Genomic DNA, 19,316 nt, shown 5'->3' on the forward strand with positions numbered 1-19,316 from the left:
CACTGAGAATGCAGCCTATCCATCACTAGAGAGCGGTGACATCACTGAGAATGCAGCCTATCCATCACTAGAGAGCGGTGACATCACTGAGAATGCAGCCTATCCATCACTAGAGAGCAGTGACATCACTGAGAATGCAGTCTATCCATCACTAGAGAGCGGTGACATCACTGAGAATGCAGCCTATCCATCACTAGAGAGCGGTGACATCACTGAGAATGCAGCCTATCCATCACTAGAGAGCGGTGACATCACTGAGAATGCAGCCTATCCATCACTAGAGAGCGGTGACATCACTGAGAATGCAGCCTATCCATTCACTAGAGAGCGGTGACATCACTGAGAATGCAGCCTATCCATCACTAGAGAGCGGTGACATCACTGAGAATGCAGCCTATCCATCACTAGAGAGCGGTGACATCACTGAGAATGCAGCCTATCACTAGAGAGCGGTGACATCACTGAGAATGCAGCCTATCACTAGAGAGCGGTGACATCACTGAGAATGCAGCCTATCCATCACTAGAGAGCGGTGACATCACTGAGAATGCAGCCTATCCATTCACTAGAGAGCGGTGACATCACTGAGAATGCAGCCTATCCATCACTAGAGAGCGGTGACATCACTGAGAATGCAGCCTATCCATTCACTAGAGAGCGGTGACATCACTGAGAATGCCTCCTATCCATCACTAGAGAGCGGTGACATCACTGAGAATGCAGCCTATCCATTCACTAGAGAGCAGTGACATCACTGAGAATGCAGCCTATCCATTCACTAGAGAGCGGTGACATCACTGAGAATGCAGCCTATCCATCACTAGAGAGCGGTGACATCACTGAGAATGCAGCCTATCCATCACTAGAGAGCGGTAACATCACTGAGAATGCAGCCTATCCATCACTAGAGAGCAGTGACATCACTGAGAATGCAGCCTATCCATCACTAGAGAGCGGTGACATCACTGAGAATGCAGCCTATCCATCACTAGAGAGCGGTGACATCACTGAGAATGCAAGCCTATCCATCACTAGAGAGCAGTGACATCACTGAGAATGCAGTCTATCCATCACTAGAGAGCGGTGACATCACTGAGAATGCAGCCTATCCATCACTAGAGAGCGGTGACATCACTGAGAATGCAGCCTATCCATCACTAGAGAGCAGTGACATCACTGAGAATGCAGTCTATCCATCACTAGAGTGGTGACATCACTGAGAATGCAGCCTATCCATCACTAGAGAGCAGTGACATCACTGAGAATGCAGCCTATCCATCACTAGAGCGGTGACATCACTGAGAATGCAGCCAATCCATCACTAGAGAGCGGTGACATCACTGAGAATGCAGCCTATCCATCACTAGAGCGGTGACATCACTGAGAATGCAGCCTATCCATCACTAGAGAGCAGTGACATCACTGAGAATGCAGCCTATCCATCACTAGAGCGGTGACATCACTGAGAATGCAGCCAATCCATCACTAGAGAGCGGTGACATCACTGAGAATGCAGCCTATCCATCACTAGAGTGGTGACATCACTGAGAATGCAGCCTATCCATCACTAGAGAGCAGTGACATCACTGAGAATGCAGCCTATCCATCACTAGAGAGCCGTGACATCACTGAGAATGCAGCCTATCCATCACTAGAGAGCCGTGACATCACTGAGAATGCAGCCTATCCATCACTAGAGAGCCGTGACATCACTGAGAATGCAGCCTATCCATCACTAGAGAGCCGTGACATCACTGAGAATGCAGCCTATCCATCACTAGAGAGCAGTGACATCACTGAGAATGCAGCCTATCCATCACTAGAGAGCCGTGACATCACTGAGAATGCAGCCTATCCATCACTAGAGAGCCGTGACATCACTGAGAATGCAGCCTATCCATCACTAGAGAGCCGTGACATCACTGAGAATGCAGCCTATCCATCACTAGAGAGCCGTGACATCACTGAGAATGCAGCCTATCCATCACTAGAGAGCGGTGACATCACTGAGAATGCAGCCTATCCATCACTAGAGAGCAGTGACATCACTGAGAATGCAGCCTATCCATCACTAGAGAGCCGTGACATCACTGAGAATGCAGCCTATCCATCACTAGAGAGCCGTGACATCACTGAGAATGCAGCCTATCCATCACTAGAGAGCCGTGACATCACTGAGAATGCAGCCTATCCATCACTAGAGAGCCGTGACATCACTGAGAATGCAGCCTATCCATCACTAGAGAGCCGTGACATCACTGAGAATGCAGCCTATCCATCACTAGAGAGCCGTGACATCACTGAGAATGCAGCCTATCCATCACTAGAGAGCGGTGACATCACTGAGAATGCAGCCTATCCATCACTAGAGAGCGGTGACATCACTGAGAATGCAGCCTATCCATCACTAGAGAGCCGTGACATCACTGAGAATGCAGCCTATCCATCACTAGAGAGCGGTGACATCACTGAGAATGCAGCCTATCCATCACTAGAGAGCCGTGACATCACTGAGAATGCAGCCTATCCATCACTAGAGAGCGGTGACATCACTGAGAATGCAGCCTATCCATCACTAGAGAGCAGTGACATCACTGAGAATGCAGCCTATCCATCACTAGAGAGCCGTGACATCACTGAGAATGCAGCCTATCCATCACTAGAGAGCCGTGACATCACTGAGAATGCAGCCTATCCATCACTAGAGAGCCGTGACATCACTGAGAATGCAGCCTATCCATCACTAGAGAGCCGTGACATCACTGAGAATGCAGCCTATCCATCACTAGAGAGCCGTGACATCACTGAGAATGCAGCCTATCCATCACTAGAGAGCCGTGACATCACTGAGAATGCAGCCTATCCATCACTAGAGAGCGGTGACATCACTGAGAATGCAGCCTATCCATCACTAGAGAGCCGTGACATCACTGAGAATGCAGCCTATCCATCACTAGAGAGCGGTGACATCACTGAGAATGCAGCCTATCCATCACTAGAGAGCCGTGACATCACTGAGAATGCAGCCTATCCATCACTAGAGAGCAGTGACATCACTGAGAATGTGGTCTATACATCGATCGGTAACTGATTGGAATCAGATGGGTCATGTCTCACGTAGCCACTTAGGAAGATTTGTTGTTATTTTAAAAAAATCAAAGTAGGGAAAGGGCAATTAGGATGTTGTCGTCAGAGAATAGCAAGCCTCTACTTCAAAGCCTGTGCTGCATTATTAAGGACACGGGTGCTGAGTAACAACTGACATCATCAGGGCAGCATCATAGGGAGAGGGATCGGAGCAGGAAACAGATGTGAGGATTGTGGAGGAAGTCATGCCCCTTTCATTACCCTATTCAATGTACAGTAGTCAAATCAAATAATCACTCATCTAAATCTGATAATTTCACTCTATAGTGGGGCACATGCTAAAGTATTATATGATGGTACAGCCTTAAATCTGAGCTACCTGCCATCTTCTTACTAAAGGAGCTGTATAGCTTAAGTCCCATGACTAACCCAAACCTAAGGCTATTATTGGTCAATTTATAAATTGTCCACTTGTGACCACCTTTCAAACTACAGCATGCATTATCTTTTAGGCCATGCGCCATGTGAAAAACCGCTGATTTTTTTCCCCAGGTTTTTCTGCAGGTTTTCCACAATAGCAATCTGCTTTGCATTTTTGCTCTTTTTTCCTCTTTTTTATATCTTTTTTTATGTCTTTTAGATGCAAACTTGAAGTGTTTTCTCAATACATGCTAGTACAGATTGCACACTTTAAATTTACAATTTAATTTTTTACAAGCGTTTTTTTCAGGCTCTCAATACAAAACCTATAAAGAAGAAAAATCACCAAAAAACAAAACAAACCAATAGCATCTTCAAAAGCATGAGTTTTAGTGAAATTACATTCAATTTGCTTGAACTGTTTAACGCAGACGATTTTCTACACACAAAAATGCAACATCTATACCATGTGGTAACATGGCCTTAAGCACCGTATTTCTTGCAGCTTTTCCCATTTTACTAGAATAACTATGGCATTAAAGGCACAAGTTTTACATGTGGTACCGCAATGGGGCTTAACATTGGGCCAATTTGAAAATATTTCCAAGAATCTGCTTTAGAAAGAAAGAAAATGATAAATTTGCTTACTTAACATGCAGTGAAATGTAAATTGTAAGTCATTTTAATCAGTGTGTTATCTGTCTATCTACAGTTCATAAGGTTTGCAGTTATAATCAAGGAAATGTAAGAATTATTTTTTCAATTTAGAATTTTTTTTTGCTATTATTTTTGTGAAATTTGTTTCAATATTTCCTGCATATTATAATGATTTTCTGAACCTCACCCTACCCTCCCAGACAGATTAATTTGACTTTTCCATAACCAGAAAATGACTTAATTTCAAGAGGAGGAAAAAAAAAAAAAAAAAAATCACAGAGAACATAGGGTGTGACTTCTTATTTAGGAACAAGGAAACCCTTCCAATGTTTTCCGGACATCATCTTATAAGAAGTCAAGTTTAGAATCTGCATGAGACCCGGACCCTCAATCCCTCCTCCTAACTACTGTCAGGACCTCCCCATTATCTATATTTTGTAGATCTGGATAGAAGAATTTTCACTGATTTACCCCATTTTGATAATTATTCCCAGACATATGATGTGACGCAGGTTTTCTTTGTACAGATCGTACTGGTCAATGCTGAGTCAACATAGCTAATGGTGGCAATTAATATCCAGGCCTAAAGAAAAAAAAATGTAATTAAAAATTATGTTTGTGTACCCTGTGAAAAAATATACGGTACACTGCAACAGAATGTATTGTGCGCTGGCATTATGTAGTAGAAAATCTCTTTTTTTAACACTAAATACAAAAATTGAATAGGATGAACCACACAGTTTTCCCCATATATTATATTTTCACAAAAATAATATATGCTTCAAAACGTTAAGCTGTTGTACAAGAATATACTTTTTTTTTCACAATAATGTCTTTTGTGTCACAGAATAGTTTACAAAATGCTGAATGCTCAATATATATATATCGAAAAATGTGATTTTTCTTGCCATGCTCCAAAAATTAAAAGAAAAATTAAAAATGCTCTAAAAAAGAAAAACAGCAATTACTAAAAAAAAAAACAGTAATCTCTTTGAAAGATGACTAACTTTCCTTAAAGGGAATCTCTGTAGGGTCAACCCTCCTAAGTCATCTGTAGAGACATGTAGGTCATGAAAAAGTTGAATAAAATGGTACTTTAATATCTGCGAATCGATGTCTCATTCCCGAGAAATCCGTGGCTTTCTTAATATGTAAATGAGCAGTTAAGATCTATGGGCCGGACATAGATCTCCCTGAAAGTTCACCTCTAGAGCTTAGGCTAAATGAAAGGAGGCGTTACCAATGTGAGACATGTAATAACTGACAGTCTGTTCTCCTGATCTACATGTCTCATATTGGTAATTCCCCCTTACATAAGAAATAAGCTCTGGAGGCAGATTTTAGTCCACAGATATTAATTGCTCATTTGCACAAGAGAAAAATGTAGATTTCTTAGGAATAAGACTTTTGATTGCCTATATCAAGGTATCATTTCATTCAGCTTCCTATGACCTACATGCCCATAGAGTCGGCTTAGGAGGGTTGATCCTACTGTTAGATTCCCTTTAAGTAGACCAGCTATGTATAGTCTCTTATCGACGATGTCCCGTGGGGGAAAAAAGTTTGCAAATTAGCTCTCTTGCGTAAAGAAAGAAAAATCTGGATCTGTTGCAAGGAGTGTTAAAGGGTAGGACGTTGACTTATAGGTCATGCTACCACCAAAAGGTTGGACAGTCTTTATATTCTACAGCTTGTGAAGTCTTCCTTGCCTTGACTTTCTGTAATTACAGGTACATAAAGGCATTTCTATCCGCGATACAGTACACTGCCTGTTTGTGCTGCATAGACTTGTTTTATGTTCAGAATATAAAGTAAGCAAAGGAAGAGGAGCAACAACAGCAATTTGATGAGTGGATTTGAGGGGGGAACAAGAGAGTATAGACTTTATTACTGCTAGACTAGTAGTCTGTGATCAGGTCGAGTATACAACAGTGCACTTAGGGGGACATTGTATAAAGGATTTGTTAATGGGGTCTCTCTGTTGGACAGTGTATTCACGAGGGCTCTTTACCGCTGTTATAGGAACATTTTAACTAGCCCTACCCATTGAGGGCATTCTGACCAACGTCACCGATGAGGCACGCCGATAGGTTTTTTGTTTTTGAACTGGAATTGGGATATAGGCTCTCTGACTTGCACTACATCTGGGGAGATTAAAGAAGGCACCCATGTATAGCTCTGGCTAAAATTAAGAGACCACTTTCAAATATGTTCAGTTTGTCTGATTTTTCTCTGTATATTTTTGAGTAAAATGTAAACTATTCTTTTAGTCTATAAACGTCTGACAACATGTCTCCGAATTTCCAAGCACTAAATTTAGCATTTTTTTTCTGACAAAGAAAAATGGTCAAAATTGAAAAAACAAAACAAAAAAAAACAACAACAACCAGTGCTTTCAGACCTCAAATAATGCAAAGAAAACAAGTTCATAATCATTTAGAAACAACAATACTAATGTTTTAACTCAGGAAGAGTTCTGAAATCGATATTTTGTGAAATAATCTTGATTGTTAATCCCAGCTTTCATGCGTCTTGGCTGCTTTCCACCAGTCTCTCACACGGCTTCTGGCGCAAAAATGTAAGCAGTTCTTCTTTGGTTGATGGCTTGTGACTATCCATCATCCTCTTGATTACATTCCAGAGGTTTTCAATGGGGTTCAGGTCCGGAGAATGGGCTGCCCATGACAGGGATATGATGTGGTGGTCTCTTAATTTTGGGACGGAGCTGAATAGTACCAGTCAATGTGTTCCTACAATCAGGCTCGGACTGGCCCACAGGAAAACGGGAGAATTCTCTGGTGGGCCACTCTTATATGAGCAATATTTGACACAATATACTTGATTTATTACATTACATACAGAGGCAGCAGCTTATTATTTTATCAATCCACCCAATGAGGGTAAAGTCATATTTGAATGTAGCTGAACAAGTGGGACCCTGAAGTTGATGCTAGTGGTGGGCACTCCACCACTGCGGCATTTATCACCCCCTTATGATCTTGGTTCACAAATACTGATGTAAAATACTGACCAAAATTCTGAACGTGTGAACGAGACCTGATCAGAATAATTGGTCCATGTTTCTCGTATGTGGAAAAATAGGACGTGTGAATGAACCCTGAAGCAGGCACCCCTGAGGCACTAACTATAGATCATGGCAATATTACTTTTTTAAGTGCAGAATCACAACTTTCTTGGACTAATAAAAAAACGCATTAAAAACGCGGCTTCACATCTGCACCAAAAAAACGCATCAAATAAGGGGGAGAAGCCTGTTTTAGAATAGTATGGTGCGGATCCTGCAGAAAAAAAACACAGAATTTCTGCAGCGTGTGAACACGGCCTTACACAGACACAAAATTTGTATAGTGAAGCTCCATAAAAAGAGAGAAAGTTCTGACGGCTCTGACTGTGAGGCTATGTGCCCACGTATGCAGAAATTTCCTGAGAAAAAAACGGACTCCTCCATTTTTTTTCTCGCTTTTTTTGCGCGCTTTTTTCCGGAGCATCCACATTCTCATTGAATATAGTTGGAAATGCGTTTTTTTTTTCGCAAAATTAATTAACATGCTGCATTTTTTTTTTTTTTGCGGAAAAAAACGCATCATGTGCACGAAAATTGCGGAATGCATTGTAAGAATGGGATGCTTAATGTATGCGTTTTTTAAGCGTTTTTTGCAGGGAAAAAAAATGCTTAGAAAATGTGAAAAAAACGCTTACGTGGGCACACAGCCTAAATGAACGAAAAATAATCCACAGGTCCCAACTAGAGAGGAGCAGGACGCACAGGTGATGCTGCTCCGACCCTGGGTGATGGGGACCCGGGGACGCCGGAAGGTTAGAGATTCGTGGCCTCCTGTCCAGAGTCCCCCGGATACTGCGGACAGTCCTGGATGTGGGTCTACGCTCCGCAGTCTCAGGCGTCTGCTGAATGTCCCTCACTATCAGCGTCCCTCTGACAACTCCTCCTGGCAGGGGAGAAAGAAATGGTAAATGGGCGCGGATTGGGGCGCGACGCATCATCTGTCCCTCCGTAGTTGTGAGGCCTGATTACTGGCGCCATTTACGGCGGCTTCTACTTGGCGCTGTTATGAGCGCACTGTGCCGTTATAGCTCGGCATTATGTTGGGGGGCCGCTGACGTGTAATATAGCTGATTATATCGCCTGGCTGGAGAGAGTTTACTTTCTGGCGCTGCACTCACTGGCAACATCATTTATTAGCTGTGATAACTTTTTGTAAACTGTTAATAATGACTCTATTAACTAAAATCGACACGTTATCATACAGCGCTCTGCTTTACCACCGCCTAATACAGAGGGATTTATGGCAGCGGCGTATTCTTAGAAATCTATGAAAACCTTTCTTTGTTGTCCATAGCAACCAATCACAACGCTGCTGTCATTTTACAAGAGCAGTTTAGAAAACGAAAGCTGAGCTTTGATTGGTTGCTAAGGGCAACATTTTTAATAAAGGAGCTCTATGAAACTATTGCTCATAGCAACCAATCGCAGCACAGCTTTCATTTTTTCAAGAGCAGAATATGACATGAAAGCTGTGCTGTGATTGGTTGCTATGGGTGTCAGACATTTTCTTGGAGAACGTTTTGTAAATTTCTCACACTTGTCATCATTTGTGAAAACTGTTGCCCATAGCGACCAATCAGAGCTCAGAAGAATCCCGGCTGAGAACCCCTTTTAAATAAGAGGATAGACGTGATAGTTGTCACCCAGCTTTTCCAGACTGAGACAGACGATGGCTGAAGTATTTCCACCATTCCAGTGACCTGGAGGAATAGACATAGTTTATGTTAGAGGATTAATGGCGACGGTGAGTGACTGGGACGTGTTGCGGCACACACACGTGTCTACAGAGACATGTGAAGGAAATGAAGCAAGCGTTAAAGGCGCAGGCACGCACTCTGCTTGGCGGCTGATCAGAGACCCGGACTGTCCCAGAACAGAGACCTCTCTATGCTGGCTGCTGATGGAAGGCGAGCAGGAATGGCAGCCACTCTGCGGAGAAGGGGCAGGTGGGAAACAGATGGAGCCACCAGCATTCCTCCCGCCTGGCCCGACTCCTGCCATTCCTAACCCATGTGGGAGTCATTACCCCAAATTCCTGCATCTAGCGGAGGGACCGGTACAGTCCTGTCATCAGCAAAGCGGGGTAGAGTCAAAAGAAGCAAAAACAGCATACAGCCCTCTCTGGGGCGCTGCGTGACGACCGGCGACCACTACTACTATAAGGCTAAGTGCCCACGTTGCAGAAATGCAGCGGAATTGTCCGCCACTCCCCGCCGCCGTTAAAACGCATGTGGAATTCGCATGCGTTTTCCCACAAAACACTAGCGTTTGTAGCTAGCAGAATGGCAGGGCTTGTCCAAGCGATTTGAAGCATCGCTTAAAAAGGTGATTGACAGGTTGGTCACACACAAGCATAGGGCTTGACAAGTGTGACCAACTTTTTACTATTGAAGCTGCCTGTGCAGCATCAGTAGCAAAATATCAAATGTAAAAAAATAATACCTCTGATGACGTAGAGGTCTCGCGACCATGACGTCATCTGAGGTGATTCTTGCAATGCATCCCTGGGAACGCAACTTGGTGGCAGTGCCGCTGAGGGTCGGGAGGACTCCGGGGGCCGACAGAGGGTAAGTATATCCCTATTTTTTTTCTGTCAGCCCCCGGAGTCCTTCCGGCCCTCAGCGGCGCTGCCGGCAAGTTCCGTTCCCAGGGATGCATTGCGAGAATCACCTCTGATGACGTAGAGGTCTCGCGACCATGACGTCATCTGAGGTGATTCTCGCAATGCATCCCTGGGAAAGGAACTTGGTGGCAGTGCCGCTGAGGGCCGGGAGGACTCCGGGGGCCGACAGAGGGTAAGTATATCCCTATTTTTTTTTCAATTCTATTTTTTACAGGAATATGGTACCCAGGGCATGGAATCTCCTCTCCTCCAGACCCTGGGTACCATCCGCACATGAAGCGCTCACTTTACCCATGGTGTAAATAGCCACATGCGTAAAGTGAGCATTTCAATGCAATCCTATGGCGGCGGAATCGCCGCGATTCCGCAAAATTATTGAACATGCAGCGGATTTTACCGTGATGCAATTCCGCAGCTGAAAAATCCGCAGCATGGGCACAGCAACTGCGGAATCCCAAAGGATTGCATGGGGATGCGTTTTGTTAGCATTTTTTAAGCGTTTCCACTGCGGCAAAAACGCGGCGGAAACGCTTAAAAAACACAACGTGGGCACACAGCCTAAGACTGAGGGCACACAAAGCCAGAAGTGGAATCAGCGGGAAGGAGAAGGCCTTCCTATAGATTTCCAAAAAAACTGCATGTGTGATTTCAGCCTTAAGAGTTTATTTATACTGCGCCGCTTCCCCCCCCCCCAAAAAAAAAAACCACAGGAAAAAGCGCTTCAAGGTTTCAAAATCGCTAGTTTGGAGAAGAGAAAGCACATGTCACTTCTCTGAAGCGGTTCCTGGCGGAAAACGCCCTAAACAAGGCAGCATCCAATCAAAAGGCTGCAAAAAACAGACAAAAAAACTCTCTAGGGCTCTAGAGTTATTGGAGGAGTTTTTGAAGCAAAAACAGGCTATGTTCACACATTGCTTTCTTTGTTGCATTTTTTTTTCTACAGCAAAACCTGCTCTCCTGGCAGTGAAGAAGCTACTTACAAAAAGCAGGTTGTGCTGTGTTTTTTTTTTTTGCTGCATTTCTCTTGTCTCTTGTGCAGATTGATAAACTTTAGTGGCTGCAGATTTTCTCTGCAGCGTTTGCATGAGATTTGGTACTGTAACATGTTACACATCTTCATCCTTGAATATCCAGATAGAAATTCTGCTGCATATCTGACCCTAAGAGCATGTTCACATGGAGTTTTTGCTTGGAGGTGGAAAAAAGTAATAAGCAATCCAATGCATAAAATGCATTATTTGAGATGAGGAGGGAAATTTGGAGATTTTTTTCTTTCTTTTCCTGATGTTCTTTTTACCACACTGTGTTTTGCAGCCTTTTGTCATGACAGTGTCAAGCTTGGAGCAGATTCCACAAGGAAGAAGTGACGCCGTTGCTATTTTTCATCCCCACAGTAATTCCGAAACCTTGCTGAACTCGATGTACGCAAAGCAAAGGGATTTTTCTATTGAAATGAATAGAAAAGGATTCAAAGCATAGATGGATCCATAATAATAATAATAATAATAATCTTTATTTATATAGCGCCAACATATTCCGCAGCGCTTTACAGTTGAACAGTGTCAAACACAACTGTCATAAGTAACAACGCTAACAATACAATAATTAAAGCGAAATAAGACGCCCCTGCTCGTGGGAGCTTACAATCTACAATGAGGTGGAGGAGATACAGAGTACAGGTGTGTATTTACAGTGATGTATTTACAATGATGGTCCAGCCATCTTCAGGGGGTGGGGGATAGATGGAGATAGTGAATGGGCTACACACAAGCATAAAATGACTTTGATTACTGAATGTGATAGGCCGCTCTGAACAAATGTGTTTTGAGTGAGCGCCTAAAACTATGCAAAATGTGGATGGTCCTAATATCTTGGGGTAGAGCATTCCAGAGGATTGGCGCAGCACGGGAGAAGTCTTGGAGTCGGGAGTGGGAGGTACGGATTAGGGCAGAGGTTAGTCGAAAGTCATTTGCAGAGCGCAGTGGTCGGTTAGGCCGATAGACAGAAATGAGGGAGGAGATGTAAGGGTGTGCCGCACTGTGGATAGCTTTGTGGGTGAGAACAAGTACTTTGAATTGGATCCTGTAATGAATGGGCAGCCATAGTAACGACTGGCGAAGAGCGGATGCGTCCGAGAAACGATTAGCCAGATGGACAATCCTGGCTGCTGCATTAAGGATGGACTGGAGAGGGGAGAGTCGAGTGAGGGGGAGGCCAATTAATAGAGCATTACAGTAGTCCAGGCGGGAGTGGATCAGGGCGACAGTGAGGGTTTTTGTTGTTTCCATGGTGAGAAAAGGGCGGATTCTAGAGATGTTCTTTAGGTGTAAGCGGCATGAGTGGGCAAGAGATTGTATATGGGAGGTGAAGGAGAGATCGGAGTCAAACATAACACCCAGACAGCGCGCCTGCTGTCGGGGTGTTATTATGGTGCCACCCATGGAGAGGGAAATGTCAGATTTAGGGAGGTTAGTTGATGGCGGGAGCAGAAGAAGTTCAGTTTTGGAGAGGTTGAGTTTCAGATAGAGAGCAGACATGATGTTGGAGACTGCAGACAGACAGTCAGTGGCGTTCTGTAGTACAGCGGGGGTAAGGTCATGGGATGATGTGTACAGTTGTGTGTCATCAGCATAAAGATGGTACTGAAAGCCAAATCTGCTGATGGTCTGTCCAATTGGGGCCGTGTAGAGAGAGAAGAGAAGGGGGCCAAGGACTGAGCCCTGAGGTACCCCGACAGTGAGAGGAAGAGGAGATGAAGTGGAGCCAGAGAACAGAACACTGAAGGAGCGGTCAGAAAGATAGGAGGAGAACCAAGTGAGAGCAGTGTCCTTAATGCCTAGTGACTGGAGCCTAGAGAGTAGGAGAGGGTGGTCAACAGTGTCGAAAGCTGCAGAAAGGTCGAGAAGAATGAGCAGAGAGTGGTCACCGTTACGTTTTGCTGTCAGAAGGTCATTGGTCACTTTGATGAGTGCAGTTTCTGTCGAATGTAGGGGGCGGAAACCGGACTGTGAAGGGTCTAGGAGGGAGTGAGTGGAGAGGTAACGGGTAAGGCGGGAGTATATCAGGCGCTCCAAGAGTTTAGAGATGAAGGGGAGATTGGAGACTGGTCTGTAGTTGTTTGTGCAGGATGGGTCAAGGGTGGGTTTCTTTAGTAATGGAGTAATGATAGAGTGTTTGAAGGAGGAGGGGAAAATGCCAGAGGAGAGGGAGAGATTAAAGATTGTAGTTAGGTGAGTTGTGACGATTGGAGAGAGAGACTGGAGGAGATGTGAGGGAATGGGGTCGGTTGTGCATGTAGTCGGACGAGAAGAGGAGAGGAGTCTGGAGACTTCTTCTTCTGTGATGGGATCGAATGTGGAGAGTGAGCCAGGGGAAATGCAGGGAGGGATGGGAGTCACTGAACTTGGTGATTGGGAGCGGATTTCCTGACAGATATTGTCTATTTCCTCTATAAAGTGGGAGCCATCAAAATTCTCCTAAAAATAAAACTTATCCGGAGGGTATGTGCACACAGCGGCATTTTCAAGTGGATATCGCCTGGAAGCTGCCTGAAAAAGCGCCGCAAAACCACTGCAAAAAGTGAACGTTTTGCACAGTAATGTTAAAACGACATTGCTCTGCATGTGTTACATTTTTTTTTTTTTTTTTTTACTTCTTTTGCCTTAAAAACCATGAAGTGATTAAAAGAACTTTCGTGTACATTCTTTGGAGTAGCTGCTCCCGATAAGACGCCGGCGGCGGAGCAACCACGAAAACTACAGCAAGTCCACCAGCGAAGCCAATTCAGGAAAAAGACCACCAATATTCACCCTACCCTGATCCGGCATCTTCTCTGGTACTCCGAAGCAGCCAGACCAGAGCACTGCGAATATCCTCAGCAGGTCATTATGTCGTGGGGGGGCTAGTAATAGTAAATGGCGTTCAGGATGCCAGCAAAATGGCTGTTTACGGTCAATTTGCTTCCCCCCAAAAAATGAAATAAAAAAGATCAGAAAGCCCTATGGACCCCAAAATAGTAACAATACAATCTACAACTTGTGCAACAAGAAATTACATAACTCTTTTGACACAAAAATTACATAAAAATAAATAAAAAAAAGTTACAGCTGCTGGAAGGCGAAGAAGAAAAAACAAGTGAAGAGGAGCCCACTTTGACACTGTCCTCCAAGGGCCCACGCTAACTCTGTCCCATGACAACACTTCCTGCCCTGTAATCAGACAGTTCACTCTTATCATTAGGACACTGGGTCTATTGGGGGGGGGGGCGTAAAAAAGAAAGCTGGCTTGTGATTGGTTCCTGTGATCATGGGGAAACAGGCAATGAAGCCTCAGTGAATCCACAGTTTTCATTCACAGTAAAGTGTTCTATCAATAAATGATAAGATCTATATTGATGTTTACGGCTTTATGGAATTTATACTTCATCTTATTAATAATAATATGAAAAAAACTCTCACCGGAAATTTCAATATCCAGTAGCCAAAAACTGGGTGAAGGCAGCCGCTTCATGAGCTGCAGGAATGAGACATTTTCTAAGGCTACATTACCACAATGAGGTTTTTTGTTGTTGCAGATTTTCTGCATCCATTAAGTAAGAGAAGTCATTTACATTTTTTTCAAAAATACGCATCATCAAAAACTCATCGATGAAATGTACGGTCTATTGGGCCCACCAGAGGATTTGATTCTGAGGGCCCACCTTTCTGTCCCACTCAAGGTTTGCACTATGAACTCTCCTGAAGAAGAAGCCAGGGCCCACCGGAGGTTTCTACGGTTCTCCGGTGGGCCAGTCCAACTCTGGTCTTAGCATTTCCTCTCTGCTTGCTATCAGTGAACGAGAGTATTGTTATTTCTATTCACAGGCTAAAAAAGCCAAAAAAGGGATCGTGTCCACGTGACATAGGATGGAGGGCTCATCACAGTCTATCAGAACTCTCACAGCAAGCAGAGATCTTGGAAACTATATGGACAAGTGAGAAATGTATTAACCACATAACGGATTGTCTAGACTAGATGCAACTGTAATAAACCCGCAGCTGCGAGAAGTTTTAGGTTTCTACAGGTTTTCAGCCTCCAGATGTAGACGAGAAAATTTGAATTATTTGACGGCAAGTTCAGATCTTGAAATGGCGAGAAAGTGAAACAAAGTAGAAAGTTGTAGAACTTTTGGGGTGTAAAGATTTGATCAGCCCCCAAAATTAGAGAAAAGTGAGAGCTGGAATCTGAATGATTGTTATGTGCAACTCCTCTTTATGGACCTTATTTTAACACATAGAGCCCTAAGATTGGGGTGGAGGAGGACAGGACCATCTCTATTCTACATCACAGTCCCCATCGCTCTGTCACAGCCACGTATGAGCGCAGACGCACACACTGTAATTATCAATCGCATACAATCACCAGAGCTGTAATTACTGCCATCGTCTATCTGAAAACATCGGCCCTTAAGGGGGAAGAACAGGACACGTTCCCAATGAAGAGACTTTGCCAGGTGTGGAAAAATGGTCATACTGTCACTTTAAGAATTAACAATACGATTACAAAACAAACATACGTGACATCAAAATTAGGAAATCTGAACCCACAGTGAGCAAATACTCTGATGTCAGGTGTCTTCCAATGCCTTCTCCATTCCTCACCGCAGCACAGAGAGTGTAAGCATGACACACACCGTGATGACTGATCGTCTCAGTTGTGTCATTTCTATTTAATCCATACAGGATGTTAATAGAATGACTCTTTGGGGCAAGTACAAGAAGTAACATTCATATTAACCCTTTTTAGCCACAAACGTATCAATTTTCAATGTGATTATTCGGACGATCGTGAACGATTCATACAAAAAGAAATGAAGAAATGTCTTTGAAATTTACACACACAAGTTCTTGAGCCCCAATACAAATTTTTTTTTTTTATTTATTAATAGTGGTCTTCTCTCTTGGGCCAAAGGAACATTTTGTGCCCCCATAGACTCCAGGGCACATGTGCATCTGCACCCCCCATAGTTATGCCTTTACAATGGAGCAATATGCATTATAGACAAACGCTTAAAAGCAATTGCTTTGCGTTAATGGGTACTGGCTACTTATGAAGATGCCTTATCATCAAATAAAAGTGCACCCCACCAACACCTCACAAGTATTGCTATCCCAGATTAGGTTGACTAATTCTATTATTCCTGTTCCACTTTATAAAGTGCAAGTTCAGGCATTGAGGGGTTAATCGTGATCTTTTCACTAACCATTTCTTTGCCAGGAAAGTTGTTCATACAAATCTAAAAGGCCTCTCATGATGAACTTTTAGTGCCTTTTTGATGCTGCAGATTTTCTGCACCCATTAAGTAAAATAGGTTACTTGAATTTTTTCGAAAATACGCAGCGTAAGAAAAAGTCACCAAAAGGCTGGTTTCACACTAGCGTTTTTTAGCGCAGCGCATTGTGCGCATCCATGCGCATGCGCCATGCTCCCCTATGTTTAACATTGGGGCACATGGTCTAGCGTTTGCATGCATTTTTGTGTGCATGCGTTTTTTGTAGTGTGCGCCTAGGCACGCCAGATGCAACCTGTTGCATTTTTGGTCCGTCCAACCTGTGTAAAAAAAAAAAACACATGTGCACGGAATGCGCCAAAAAAAAAATCACATTACAGTCTATGAGAACGCAGGCGTGCGATGGACATGCGCTTAAAATCGCATGCGTTTTAAGAGTTAACAAGGCTACAAACTGGTTAAAACGCATACGCCTAAAAAAAGCAAAGGCGTGCAAAATGCATGATGCGTTTTTTGCATGCCTTTTGATTGTGCACGAAGCGCGGCGCTAAAAAACGCTAATGTGAAAGTAGCCAAAGCTTATCATGGGAGCACAGCAATTTTATGTAATTTTAACTATTAAGTGGCAGCTGCAGTCCTCCCAGTTATGTGCCACTCATTGATTTGGAATACGTCTTTAGCGAAAATAGTTAAGAGTCAAATCAGTAGCGCTACAAAAAGTTGCAGTGTAGCCAAAGCCATTAGTATGACATCATAACACATGTACAAAATTATTCATTTATTGGACATAAGGGGGTTAAAGATATAACAGTAACGCTGTGAGTGGAAACTCAGGGCACAAGAAGATGATCCCTCTTCACACACTGCTATACATGTGCCATGCACCATCCTAGCAGTCAATGGGTTAACTCTAGGGCCCTCTTCTTATCCTTCCACAGTTATAAAACTGAAAGTTACCCCTTCCCCATAGATACTTGCTTCCTGGCAATCAGCGAGTTAATGCTACTACCTCCATCTGTATAATGCAGTCCATTCCCTGGATATGGAGCTCCCTGGCAGGCAGTGAGTTAACCCAGGCCCTGCCTAATATATTGCCTTTACAATGTATAGTTATAACTCACAGGGTATGCTTCTTCTTGGCAATCCGTGGGGTAAAAAGCTCACCCCTTCCCTACCAGGGACCTTTCCCAGCACAGGGTTAATGTCCCTGCATTGATGCTGTACAATCCAGATTCCTGGCAGTGAAAGTGTTAACCCCCCTCCCCTGCAGCGCGCACGGGGTTAACGTTCTGCTGATACATTTTGTAACAGTTTCTCCTTTTCTTTTTTCCGGCCGTTAATTCAAATCAGATGTCCATTAACCCCTCCGCGCCCGCACCTCGCAGTTGCATCAGTTCCAGGATCGCTCCATACAGGGGGACTACTATCATTCAGTGACCTAGAGGGGGCAGCCCACCCTTAGGTGGGCAGCCAGGAGGAGGGGGCACTTACCATCCTGCCCAGAGGTCTCCAGGTGCTCAGTCAGGTCACATCCAAAGGCTCCTTTCCTTTTGATCTTCGTCTTGGCTCCCTTGTTCTTCATGAGTTGGTCCAGAGAGGAGCCCCCCTACCCCTCCCAGTGCAAATCACAAGTACTGTCTAGATAAAGCAGCAATGAGAGGGGTGAGGGAGCCCAGGGTGAGCTCAGCCAGCCAACATTGGGGATGTCCCAGCTCCTTCCAAGTCACTCCATGAAAATCCCAGCAGCTCTGGACAGGAGATCAGCTGTCACCCCAGGGTGGGGAGGAGGAGGAGGAGGGATGGAGACTGAGAGCTACAGGCTGAGCTTGGGATGGACAGAGGGGTCACATCCCGGGAGGCAAAGCTGCTGGTGGTGGTGGTGGCACCTTGGCATCTGGGTCCAGGGCACCATGTCCCAGGAGAAAGCCTCTTCTCCGGCTCAGTGGAAAGTCACAGGAGCTTGCACTCCAAGGTGCACCATGACCAGTCCCAGAGGCTGGAAATGACTCTTTTTGACCTGTCTTTTTTTTTTCCTTCTTCCTCCTTTTCTTACAAATCACTGGGTTATCCAGCTCAGGAAATGCTGTTAAGGAAATGAGGAAGGAGAAGGAGGGGGGGGATTGCTTGTTTTTTTGGCAGTGTGTGTGTGAGGGGTGGGGGGGATGTGGTGGTATGACAGGGGGGAGGGAGTCAGAGGAGTCCTGACATGCACCACCAGATAACGGGACAGCAAGGATTGTGCTGGAAGGAAATCTGTTCTCCAGCAACTTCCTCCCAGCCCAGAACTTGTCAGGGGAAGAAGGGCCATCCCAGCAGAGGAGTGGCGCTGGAGGGTCCGGGACATGGAGATGGGTCATTAGGGAGCTGTCACTTTAAGGGCTTGCTCACATTTGTGCTGTTGCGCATGCCCTCTGGTCGCATGATGGCAAGAACAAAAACAATCATGCGACTATTTTTAAAGCCAAACTGCAAACAAGGCACCTACAACTTGTGCTCAAACCTATAGGTAAAACCGGAACCAAAAATTCAAAAGTTTAGGTTTTCTTGACAGTCGTGACGCGGTGGGTCGCGAATCAAATCACAACTCTGTTTACAAACATGTGATGAGAGAACGCAATGCAGCCGAACTTAACGCCACCGTCAAGAGATGAAGCCAACATTAAAGTTTTGACTAAATAGATTTCATTGCGAAAAATCACAGCTGCAAAATATTTTGCAAATGTTTTGGTTGTGCGACAAGTGTATCCTAAGGGTGTGTGCACACGTTGCGGATTCTGCAGCGGATTTGGCCCTGTGGATCGGCAGCAGATTCTACTGCCGTGTACAGTACTATTAAAGTCAATGTAAAATCAAAAACGCAGTGCACGTCCTGCAGACAAATCCGCAGCATAAACGCTGCTTGTTCATTTCCGCAGCATGTCAATTCTTTGTGCAGATCCACAGCGTCTTGACATCTGCTCCAGTGAAGAAATCCAAAGGTGTCAAAACGCAGGGGAAATCCGCACAAAATCTGCACTAAATCCGCAGGTAAAACGCAGGACATTTTACCTGTGGATTTAGCCTAATCCGCAACGTGTGCACATATCCTTAGTCTTAAGGCTGCGTTCACACATCCGTTGTAAAAGTCCGTGCGCAGTCTGTTTTTTTCTTGTTGGACAGCTCACGGACCCATACAC

At 44.4% G+C, this 19,316-nt stretch overlaps 1 protein-coding gene across 1 annotated transcript in view; it reads right to left on the bottom strand.

The window, feature by feature from the left end:
- The window catches only part of ARHGAP31 (Rho GTPase activating protein 31), a 164,127-nt gene extending 145,824 nt beyond the window's left edge, over nt 1-18,303 (bottom strand). The window contains exon 1 of the mRNA XM_073577095.1: nt 17,632-18,303. Coding sequence (XP_073433196.1) covers nt 17,632-17,722 — 91 coding nt within the window. The 5' untranslated portion in view covers nt 17,723-18,303. The remainder of the gene's footprint in view (nt 1-17,631) is intronic.
- Nucleotides 18,304-19,316: the final 1,013 nt, after the last annotated feature.

The sequence above is a fragment of the Dendrobates tinctorius genome, unplaced genomic scaffold (assembly GCF_039654945.1).
Source record: "Dendrobates tinctorius isolate UK_male_01 unplaced genomic scaffold, ASM3965494v1 ptg000054l, whole genome shotgun sequence".
NCBI lineage: Eukaryota > Metazoa > Chordata > Amphibia > Anura > Dendrobatidae > Dendrobates > Dendrobates tinctorius.